The following is a 12,181-nucleotide window of genomic DNA, read 5'->3' on the forward strand; positions in this document are numbered from 1 at the left end:
TGGCTCAGTGGTAGAGCACCTGCCTAGAATCCCCCCAGTGAGGGGCTGGCTGTGGCTCAGTGGTAGAGCACCTGCCTAGAATCCCCCAGTGAGGGGCTGGGGTGTGGCTCAGTGGTCAGCTGCCTAGAATCCCCCCAGTGAGGGGCTGGGGTGTGGCTCAGTGGTCACCTGCCTAGAATCCCCCCAGTGAGGGGCTGGGGTGTGGCTCAGTGGTCACCTGCCTAGAATCCCCCCAGTGAGGGGCTGGGGTGTGGGTCAGGGGTAGAGCCCCTGCCTAGAATGCCCCAGTGAGGGGCTGAGGTAAGGCCCAGCCCCTAATACGATACACAGATACAAATTAGGAAAGCTGTGAGAAGCCTGGTGGGCTGTGCTGTCCACATTCGTCTTCAGTGTTAAAGGCCAACATCTCAGGGTTCTACTGGAGGAGAGAGTGACATGCATTCATCCTCTTTCCTCCTGTTGGCTAGGAAGGCTTCTGAACTAGTTGTTTCTTAGGTGTTCAGATTTGTTTCCTACTGGAAGCATTTTGTTGCCTGATCCCATCACCTTTCATGGCCCAGTTGCGGCTCCAGGGACCTCCTGGCAACCCTTTGCCCACACATGTCACAAAATAACCCAAATCCAGAAATTCCTTCTTTGGTCTCAGAATGGAGAATCCCTATAATATGCTACATTTAATAAAATGAAAGTGACCCATGGCAGGTTGCCAACACGAAGGAGACAACCACAGACTAACATTCTAGGCCCTGAGGGAGGAGCCATGTGTGGGATCTTTTTAGTCTCATCAGGGACTTCCAGGTCTTTTTCTTTGTGTGTGGGTATGTTCCATGTTTGCACATGAGTGTAGGGTGCACATGTGTTTGCAAAGTCAGGGCACCATCACGGGTGCTGCTCCCCACCTGTTTTTGTTGTTGTTGCTTTGTTTTTTTTAAAACAGCGTCTCTCCCTGACCTGGAACTCAGGGGCCCTCTGTCTCCGCCTCCTAGTCCTTGGATCTACAAGCATGCACCACCACACCTGGCATTCTATGCGGTTCTGGGGATGGAACTTGGGTCCTCATGTTTGCACGGAATGCACTACCTGACTGAACTCTCTCCGTTTATCTGCTCTATGAGGCCATGTGTAGCTGTTGCATACAAAACTCAGTTACACAAACACAGCCAGTGTCTAGAGCGAACCAGTTGCTCTCACAACATTCTTGGAGCAAACAGAAGAAAAAAAATGTACTCAAGTCTAGTGCATTCATGAGGAGTTCTGCCCACTCTCTTCAGTCCCATGAAATTTTCTGGTGCTGCCACCAACCCTCTAACACTTCTTTCATGCTAGCCAAATGCCAAGACCTGGCTGCTTAGGGAAGGACAGACTGCAGCAGAATCTCACTGTTGGGCCCGAGACAAGGAGCTCCTTGGACAGGCCTTCCCAGTAGCTCACACACCTGCCATGATGCACACCAGAAAAGCATATGGGCTTTCTGTGAGAGACAGCCACAGCCCTCACTTGCACAGCTATGGATGTCACAGCAGGATGGGGTGAGCTGGACCGCCCGTGCTAGAGCCAGCAGCAGCAGCTGTCCCTACAGCTGCCACTTGCTGGTGGACAGTGGCACCATGCAGCTGCATGATTCTTCACAGGCGGGCAGGATTTGGAAGCCGCTCTTCCTGACCACCCGGTGTGCTGGGAAAAAGCTGAGTGCTTCGTGCCTACTCTATGGCAAAGAGGCATCATTTCACTTGTACACTTTGACACGACCTGCCAGAAGCCAGTATGAAGGGCACAGAGCACCTTGTTAGCCCCGGTCATGAAAGGTTTCCGTATCAACAAGTTCTCAAGCTGAGGGCACAGGCAGCATGAGCCAGGAAGCCACAGTTTCGGTGACGAATGTCACGGGGTGGGGGGGGCCTCTTCCTTCAGAGCTACCTCTTGCCTCTCTCCTTCCCTAGGGACTGAAAGATGAACCAGTCCAAGCAACTGTGCAGAAGTTAGTTTTAAGAAGTAAAAAGGAAATATTACATAAGGTTAGTAGATTCTATCTGGTGTATGTGTATTAACCCTGAGAATCCATGTAAAGACAGCTGGGTGTCACGGAGCAGGCTGTAATCCTAGCCTGGGAAAGTGGGCTCTCATGTCAGGTAGACTAGCCCCGCTGGTGAGCCCCAGAGATGGCTGCGAGACCTTGTCTGAAAAGCAAGGTTGATGACTCCAGAAGAATGACAGCCAAGGTTGATATCAGGACAGTGTACACACATACACACACACACACACACCCCACACACACCACAGAAGTTACCATGGAGCAACACTGGTAGATCAAAATGACATTACATTTCCTTTTGTGCTCCAAGGCTCAGATTCTCAAAGATACAAAGGGCCACAGTCACAAAGACAGTTGGAACTGGGTCCCTCCTCCTCAGATTGTTCTGTGAGTCACTAGGACCAGAGTGGATGGGAACTCCTGACCCTCCTGTCTCTAACTCTTGAGAGCTTTCTGGAGTGCTGGGGACGGCTCTCTACCTTCTCTAGGGGCAGCATCTGTAGCTCCCAGGTGGGGATTCTTTGGCAAGGAGCAGGGGCCCTAGCCTACACTTTGCCCTTTGCCAAGAGAGGCTCTAACTGCCCTGACAACCCTGAGTCTGCAGGGACCTGGGACATCTCACTGATGTACAACTGGTCCGGCAGAGAGAAGGCAGGGCCTTTCAAGTTTCTGGACCCCAGGGAGGAAAGTGAGCCCCTCACTGCCCAGGACTGGCCAGGCCATGCTGCATACCTCTCGGCACAGCTGTCAGGGGTCCTCGAGGGGCAGGTTATCTTTCTCAGCTGGGGGACCTCTGGGATGAGTTCCATAGTAACTATGGAAAGGAGGCAATCAGAATTTTATGGGGCTCTCTGAATCAGAGTTCTTTTGTAGGAAACAATGATGAAAGTTGTCAAAGATTCTGGAATTTTCTAGAGTCATTCATCGCCAGGATTTATAAATCCTACCATCACAAGATATTTCAGTGTTGGGGGAGGGGATGTACGTCAGTTGACAGAGCATCTGCCTGGCTGAAAGCCCTGGCTCACCCCAGCAGCGCATATACTGGCTGGGGAGGTGCACACCTATAACCCCAGCACTTAGGAGGGCCCAGCAGAATCAGAGAGTCAAGATCATCATTAGCTACAGAGTGAGTGTGAGGCTAGCTGGTGATATGAGACCCTGTCTTGGAGGGGTCGGTGGGATGGCTCAGTTGGTACAGACACTCACTATTCACCCTGAGTCCAACCCCCTGGGACCCATGGTGTGGAAAGAGACAAATTCCAAGTTGTCCTCTGACATGACCCACACACCGTGTGAAAACAAAGCAAAGCCCTTGGAGATGTACGGACAAGGTTTGGTCAGGGTTCTACGGGACAAGGTGCTGAGGGACCCCTGAACTTAGGAGGCCAGGGCAGTACACCACACAAACTTCCACAGGAGTGCAGCACAACTGTCCCAGCCGAGGTTCCTCCTGAGTGTGATCTGGACAGAGGCAGTGCTGGGAATTTCCTCAGCGAATCTGCCCAGTCTCTACTTGCAGGAGGGACCACACCAAACCAGAACACCGAAAACCCATGAAACCCCCAGGGGAGAGCTTTGAGGGCCTGCTGCACCCTGACTCTGTGTGTGTGTGTGTGTGTGCGTTCATGTGTGTGCAGGGTGGGGAAGGAGAAGGAGAGTGTGTGTTTGGGATCTTGCAGCAGCAGCTACTGCTAAAGCTGCCCAGCTGTTCCCTCCAAGCACATGTGTCCCTCATAAGCCTTCTGGCAAGCTGACAGGCTTTGCACTCGCTCCTCACTTAGCTTTGTTTGTGTTTTCAATGAATCAATGGGATACGGAGACTAATCAACATGTTTAGAAAACTAGAGAAAGGAAAGGGAACAGCTCACACTACCGGCTGTTACTGGGAGCTGGGAGAGAAAGCGGGGTGGACTGTGGGCTCCGTGCAGGGAGGCCACAGTGAGAGCCTGGGAGCGATGGCTGTGGCCAGGCCCTCAGGGCATAGATGACAGACCTGTGAGGTACCTCTGAACTCACGGGCTGTACCTGCTGCCCTCCCCACTCGATTTCATCATTTACTCCACCCACCTGAGCACTCGGCGAGGGCCCACTGAGCCCCACCCAGCTGCTCCTGGGACGGCTCTGTCTTACTCCATTCTGGTGCTTCGATCTCCCCAGTTCCCTTGTTCAGAGGCCCAGGTCTTCCAGATGAAAGGAATGTCCCCTCCCAGGACTCCTGGCCATTGATATCTGTGTTGTGTGTCTCCTGCTAGAATGGGATCCCGACCATGAAACTTGCCTCCAATAGACCCCAGCCACAAACACAGAGCTTCATACTCAAAGAACAATGAAGGGATCCAGGAAAGGCATGGACTTTATGGGTGCCATCAGAAAGCAAGCCCAGAGTTTGCAAGGAGGAGGCTGCCTTCTCTCTCTTTACTGCCATGTCAACTCTATGTATAACAGCTGCAACCTAGAGACAGCCTCAACGCAATACAAACTTTGGTACAACCACACTACAGGAATACTACTCAGGTAGGAAAAGAAACAACTATTGCCGCACACAGGTGAGTGGCTCTCGGGGACACTCTACCTAGTAGAAGCCAATTCTTAAACCCACACAGCAGCCTCAGAGCGCAGCACAGCAGAGTGGGAGAGGCAGCTGCTTGCTGTGGTTGGGAATGGGACACTTATTCCCAGATCCCAGAGCAGAGGAGCTAGCAAAGACACGCGTGGTTACTTACCTGAGCTCACACAGCCCTGCTGGAGGGCGTCCTGCAGAGATGTCGCCGAGTGGAGGACTGTGGAAGAAAAAGGAACTGTTACCTAGGAAACAAGGCATGGAGCTTCCCAACACACAAAAGACTCTGGAGGGTCCAGAGGGTCTCCCTGCTCTCAGCTGAGGGCCAGGGTGCTGGGTCCGGACGGGTGTTGCGCAAGTCTGTATAAAGGGCTGGAACCCTGGCTTCAAGGCAGCAGACGCCGCCCCTGCGTCACTTTCGTTTGTGCAGCCACTCTAGCCAGGTCTCCTTCTCCGTTCCCCAGGGCAGGTTCTTGACCTTTACCGTATTTACACAGAAACAGCATTTTCTTAATTGGTAACTGATTTTCTGCTGCTTATAAAATCAACCAGGTTCAGCCTCTTTAATCCTGAAATCTAAAGACAGAGCCAGGCAAGGAGTTCATGCCTGTCTTTCCATCACTTAGGAGGCTGAGGCAGGAGGATTGTGGGCTCAAGGTCGGCATTGTTTACACGGTGAGTGAGCTGGTCTAGGCCACAGACTGAGTTTGAGGTCATCTCAGAGATATGAAAAGATCCATATCACTACTGTCTTTGCCCCATAAAAACGAACCACAAAACCAGCATGTGGGTGGAGCTGTCCTTGCCAAGACCTTGCAGGGGTGGAGGCTGTACTCACCTGGCCCTTGCTGTTGCCCTTGCACAGGCAGAACACCCTGGCCTAGCTCTCCATTCAGCCAGAGCTGCATCCGGATGAAGGGTTCTCGGCCTTTCTGGGTCAGTTTGCTCCATGGTTTTGGCCTAGAGAGCATGTCACTGACGCTGCCCTGGGACAGGCCCAGCACCTGGAAAAGCAAACAAAGAAGAGCAGCCATCAGCTTCCAGAAATCAGCATGATGCTGCAGGATGCCCCAGAGACATACACCTGGCCCTTTGGGGCATGGAGGGGATGAAACATATGGGAGGACTCTTTTTTGAGCACAGAACCACAGCCTGGTGCACTATGACAATTTGCTGCAATAAGCTTTTCCAGATTCCTGGCAGGATAAAGACCTGGGACAGCGCAGGGGTTCTGCAAAAAAGAAATTATTATAAAATCACAACTTCTACTGGGAATGTGGCTCAGCATTTGCCTAGAGTTCCCCAGTGAGAGCTGGGGGCGTAGCTTAGTAGTAGAGTATAGGCCTAAACTCTGCAGTGATGGGCCTGGGATCTTGCTCTTTGCCCGGGGTTATCAGGAAAGGCTGGGGTATTGGAATTAGAGCCCACAGGAACTGGGAAACACTGGAGGTACGCAAAAGCAGGCTCCTGTGTTGTCACAGCGCTAAACGGGCATTTTCAAAGGGCCAGCCTCTCTGATTGCAGCCTGCTCACAGGTTGACCATCAGGGAGCTGATGGAGACAGCGAGCCAGTGTGGGAGCAACACTGCGCTGCCGACAACAGACAACTTGGATCCATGAACTCAGGCTGCTGCCTCTCACATATGGCCATGCATATGTATGGGCACAAACACCCCCCCCCCCCCAGGGCGCAGATGTAGCCCAGAGATATTTAGGGGCCTCATCCCATCACTCTGCAAAGTTTTCCAGTTCCAGAATAAGCAGCACTCACAGGCCAAACAAATTCAATGTTATTAAGTCTGCTAAATTTAAGGTGGGAGCGCAAAATGCCTATTTAAATGTTCACAAATTTTATTTTTATTATGCTGAACTCGAAATTCTCCAGGGACTTTCAATTCACATTCTCATGTTTACGTACCCCATCACTTCTTGCAAAACTGGGGCAAAGAGGTCATAAACAGACCACAGAGCTTGAGGCCAACACAGGTGAGGCAGGGGGCTGGGTGGGGAGGGAAGGTGAGCCATGCTGCCCCACCTCCTGTGTCACCTCAGGAAGGGAGCACTTTCCTTATACTCGGCAAATCCCAGCTTAATCTCTAACGATAGAGGTTATTATGCTTATTTTAGATTTTACAGGCGTGGTAAATCCTGTTATCCTGAATCTGCCACCAGATAGGTCTAGAAGCTAAACCTTAAATGATTACACTCCCATGAGCCAGGGAGAGATGATGTGTGAAGCTGCGAGTGGGTCTGTGTGGGCCTTGGAGTGTAGAGAAAGAACAGCGGGGAGCCGAGCAGCCGCACACACCTGTGACTGGAGCATGTGGGCGCTATAGGCAGGATTCTGGCTAGCATGAAGCCAGCCTGGCCTATATAGCGAGTTCCAGGTCAGCAGGACTACACAGGAAGACCCTGCCTCAAAAATTATGAACATAAACAAACAAACAAAAACCTTCTCATAACAACAATGAAATGAAACAAATAAACACAAACCAACAAAATAACCAAGGAACAGTTCTGTTCTGTGTGGTGTTTCACTCCCACGAGTGCTCTGGTTCTCAGAAGGCCAGCCGTGCCCTGAGCAGCCTGACCCCATCAGACCTTTAAGGGTCAAAATGGCCCACAGAGATGTCTCTCTGTTGCATGTGCCCTCAGAGGCAGGGAGGTACAGTGGCACCTGCCAGCTTGTTTCGTGCAGTCAACACTCCTGGACGCTTCCTCTGAGGCTGCCTCAGTTTTACCAGCTGCCAAGCAGGACAGCTGAGAGACTCAGGACAGCACAAGGTGGATGGCTAAGCCCCAGTGGGACTCAGCAGACAGAGCTGGGAGGCTGGGACGCTTGCCAGGGGCCTCTGAGGTTCTGCGAGTTCTGACATCTAATACTCCTGGCTGTGCAGTACAGGATGGCCACTTTGTCCTCAGGCCCAAGAAGAGATAGGAAGCTATGCCTGTGCCCCGAAGAGTGAAACTCTTACCTTCTCCCCAAAGATCCTCTGGCAAATGCCATTCTTGGCCAGCTTCTCTTTGACCTGCCGGGTGAGCTCAATGGTGTCCACTTCCTGATACATGTAGACCTCGTACTGCTCAGGAGTCAGTGGGGGCACTGAGGGCTTGGCTGGCTTTGCCATGGGCACAATCGGGGAGGAAGGCAGAGGGCTGTTCTGGGGTGTCTCACTGCGGCTGGCTCCAGTGAGGCTCAGCTCTGAGCTCTGAGAGTATGGCGACTCGGCACTTGGCCACTCCTTCCAGTATTCCGCTGATGAGGAGGGTCCTGGGAGCTGGCTGCGCTCAGCCCGTGGCTGGCTGCTGCCTGCCTTTTCTCTCCCACCTGCAGCTGCCTCATCAGCCTTGGTCTCTTCCGAGGAGGTGAGATTTCTTCTTTCAGGCTGCACAGGGCTCCACCAGGGATCCTTCCAGGTGCTGCCACGGACTAGCTCACTCTTCACTGGCCTCAGGACCCCCTGGGCAGCATCAGCTGAGCCTGCTGGGTCCAGCAAGGGTGCATCCTGAGCCTCTTTTTTGAGGGCTGGGGCACTGGGCAAGGCTGAGGCACTGGCCTCAGGTGCTGTAGGGGTTTTCTTCAGGGAAATGGCGAGAGGCGGGTAAGTGGACACAGTAGACATGGGTGAGGCAGGCAGGAGCTTGGGGGTGAGGATGGTGAGGTCGGGCTGGGACAGCGGAGCTGGCTTTAAGGCGGGGTCAAGGGCAGCCTGCTGGGCCTCCATTTCCCGGCGGGCCTGCTGTAGGATGGAGCGGATGGCATCGTCAGAGTTCCCACTGCTGGATGCGGATGATGGCTGGACTGGCTCGGCTGGAACAAACACAAGTGACGTTATAGACAGTGCCTGGCAGCTGTGCGCTTCATGCCACCCTGACCTGATCGAATGTGTATTATCTGGGGGTAACTACACTGTGCCACTTTTCTAATATCTCATTATCAGTGAGACATGAAAATATCTGTACACCGTGTTCGGGGTGGGTAACACAAAAGATTGGCACTCCTGCTCAATGGCCTAACAGCGGCTGCCACAGAGCAACAGCTGACGGTGGAGGTCGGCCAATGCGGACATGCCCCATTCCTACCTGGCTCTCCCTTTACTTAATAAAAAAGTATTTATTTATTCCAGATGTGTGTGGGCTCACACATACTGTGCTGCATGACAGAAGTCAGTTATCCGGGGATGAAACTTGGGTGGTCAGCTTGGTGGCAAAGGCCTTCACTTGCTGAGCCATCTTTCTGTACCTCTCTCTTGTGTGTGTCTGTGCGCATGTGTGAATGGACATGAGCTACAGAGCTCCTGTGGAGGTTAGGGGACAGCCTTGGGTGTTGGTCCTTGTTTCTCTTTTGCTGCATAAGCTAGGTTGTCTGGCCTGTGGGAGTCTGAAGATCCTCCTCTCCCACCCATATGTATGGGGTGGGCCAGGGCCACAGATGCTTCTGCTATTCTGGTTGTTAATCCAGATTCTGAGGATCCAAACTCAGGTCTTTGATCCGTTTGACCCACTGACTCATCTCCAAAGATGCACTCTGGCTTTCTTTCCGGGAGAATTTTAAGGTAAACACTAACTCTCCTGAGCCACATGCCCACACTTCTCTTGGTTTTGCTGAGCTTGGGAAGCATAAGCCAGCTGTGGTGGCACCCAGGAGGTGGCAGCAGGAGGGTCATGAGTTCAAGCTATACAGCAAGACCCTATCTCAAGTACAAAAACTGAAACTGCCCCACCCCCCAAAGAGGATATACCGTGTAGATCACACTTCCCTCTGTACATGCCTAACATGTGAGAACATACACCAAGTGTCTCCTTAGAAAAGAGGAAGAGCGTAACTCCTGCTGCCTAGAACACTCACGGCAAATACAGTTAGGTCTGAAGACAATGACTGAGGAAGCAGAGTCCCTACCGGTTTTCTGCACTTGCAGTTCTCTCTTGGCTTGTTCCAGGATGGACTTGATGGCTTCATCAGAACCAGTCTCCGATGCTCGGATTCGGGTAGTGATGTTCCCTGCAGGGAAGTCACAGCGATGACACTGAAGCCTGATCTGAAGTGAAACATCAGCGCTGCACCAAGACACTGACACTGGGGCCCAGGTGAGGGTGGCGCCTGACCGGAGGTGGGTGTGGCCTCCCAGCCGTCCCTAATTGTTGCAGATGTGATCTCCTGGCATGGATGGTGGACATGCCTGGCAGGAGGTTTCAGTCAGTGTCACTCTGTTGGCAGAACAGGCTTTCTTATCACCCGAGCTAGACTTTGCCCAAGGGGTTAGTATCAGAGGGCAACCAATCATTCAGAACAGTACAGGAAAAGAAGGGAAATTGAAAGGCAGTGTTTTTCATGAGCCATTTAAAAGCTTTGGCTTGGGACTACATTCAGGCTCTTTACATTGATTTTTTTCCTAAACATAAACAGGGAAAGGAGGCAAAAGGTGAAAAGTTGAGCCTGAACAATCCAGTGTGTGTGTGTGTGTGTGTGTGTGTGTGTGTGTGTGTGTGTACACGTGCACATGAACATGTGATTGGGGACTGAATTTAAGGCCTTAGGCGTGCTAGGCAATTCCTCTATTGGCGAGCCGTGCCATAGAGCTTCACTCTAGGGAGGTGCTCCAGCACTGAGCCACGCCCCCAGCTCCCTCTTCGATTACTGAGCCACATCCCTGGCCCTGCACTAATTTAGATATGTGCTCCAGCACTGAGAGTGAGCTGCATCCCTAGCCCTGAGTGATGCCAATCCTGGACCACTCACTGAGATGTGCCTGGTGAAAAGGGACAAGGGTGAACCCCAAGCTTTCCAGATTTATAACCACATCCTGTGTTTTTCTGAAATTTACCAAGAAGGAGAAAGAGCTGTTGAGACCCTAAGGATACAAATGTATTCTTCTGGCCAAATGGCAATACTCTGCACAGTAGAGTGCACAGGTGCCCTGAAGATACAGGGCTCACAGGGTGGGTGGGGCCAGGCCTTCGTGGGAGCCATCCGGACACTTAGCTGTTCACTGGCCCCCTCAGCAGACAGGCCACGTTAAGTCACTCAATAATGAAGGCACCCGGGAAGGTGCGCTCAGAGGAGCATGGGGAAGGCTGGCTCACCGATGCCCATGAAAGAGCCAGCCTTGTGTGCGATCTGTCCACATCATGGGGTTTCTGAGATATTCCAGAGTTAAAAATTTGAGGAAGCAGCAAGATCTGGTTTTACACCGTCACCTGATTTTTCTCAGAGCACAACTGTTCTGTCACCTGCTTCTGAGAAAACAGGCATCGTGTCCCTGGGAATCACACCTAGGACTGATGCTGAGGGGACTGACCTTGGGTTTTGCTTGTCTAGCTATGGGCGCCTTTGAACCCGTGCTTTGTTTTATACTTACTAGCTGTTTTTCCATCAGGTTCCAGGCCAGAATTACATTGCACAGTTTTAACCCAAATGTACAGCTAAGGACATGCTGCTTCCTAGGTTACTGACTGCAAAGAGAAACCCTGCCTGAGACATACCTTCAGACCCATTTCTTCGTTTCGGTACTTCCTGAAAGAGTCTGTTCAGGCTCTGGCCTGGATTCTCTGTTGAAAAACAAGTGCGGTAAGAACAAAACAATCAGGGGATGGCGGCGTCAACGACATGGCCTGTGACATGAGAGCTGAGCCGCTAAAGAAAGGGCTCAGGGCTTCCTGTGCAGCATGGCGCCTACAGCCTTCTTCCAGGCACCGGACTACTGGAGGAGGAGAGCCAAGGGGCTTGACCAGGCCTATAAGAATCCCCACTAGAGGGGCAAAGAAAGGGAGACGAGCCTGCCTGCTGGTCACTGACAGAGCTCATATTGGTCAAGACACACAGTTTCAGTTAACATCACCAAAAAAAGCACTGCATTCTTGGTGTAAATCATGCTGCTTGCTCATCATTTCCTTTCTGAATTCTACTCTAAATTTCAGCTTCAAATGTGGCTGAAAGCAATGTCCCTTTATGTCACTACTGACTCAGCCCAGGGACCCCTGTTCTTAAAGAAGAAACTATTTACACTGTGAGTGTCTGACTTTCTATCATTTATGTAGAGTGTGGTGGAATTAAATGAAGGAGGAATTAAATGAAAGTTTCTTCCTGTGATTTATTGAAGGCAGGCATATTTTGTTTGTGGCGCTAAAAAAAAAAAATGAAAAAAAAATTACTAATTGGACATAAATGATGGAAGGGGAAGGAGGCAGAGGGCAGCTTTGACAGGCTCACTCCACAGAGCCAGTGCCTTGTGAGGATTACAGCTGTTTGTGCTGCTGGGACAGAGCTGGATGGCACCCGAGAAGCTGCCTGGAAGGAAGCCAGCACCTGATGCCAAGTAGACCCAGGAATGCTAACCCTGTCCAGACGACATGCATGACCTAACTTCCTCCAGTTACACACAGAGCACTGAAATACCGAGTTTACCGAGTGCACTCTCTAGGGTCAAGACTTTCCAGATCTAATGGTTTCTAGTTCCTGCTGGCTGACCCTTGAACTCTGGATAGGGCAGTACCGAAGAGCGTTTTACCTGATGTGATGTATAAATGTTTCATATCACACACACACACACACACACACACACACACACACACACACACACACACAC

At 51.6% G+C, this 12,181-nt stretch overlaps 1 protein-coding gene across 1 annotated transcript; it reads right to left on the minus strand.

Annotated features, from left to right (window-relative positions):
* Nucleotides 1–4,758: 4,758 nt before the first annotated feature.
* LOC129685829 (homeobox protein cut-like 1) lies at nucleotides 4,759–11,144 on the minus strand (the record flags this gene model as incomplete). The annotated part of the gene is made up of 5 exons (XM_055619337.1): nucleotides 4,759–4,815; nucleotides 5,434–5,599; nucleotides 7,571–8,406; nucleotides 9,496–9,597; nucleotides 11,079–11,144. Coding segments are annotated over 5 exons (1,227 nt in total), but the record flags the coding sequence as incomplete, so codon positions are not given.
* Nucleotides 11,145–12,181: the final 1,037 nt, after the last annotated feature.

The sequence above is a fragment of the Psammomys obesus genome, unplaced genomic scaffold (assembly GCF_907164565.1).
Source record: "Psammomys obesus unplaced genomic scaffold, mPsaObe1.curated_primary_1811, whole genome shotgun sequence".
NCBI classification, from domain to species: Eukaryota; Metazoa; Chordata; class Mammalia; order Rodentia; family Muridae; genus Psammomys; species Psammomys obesus.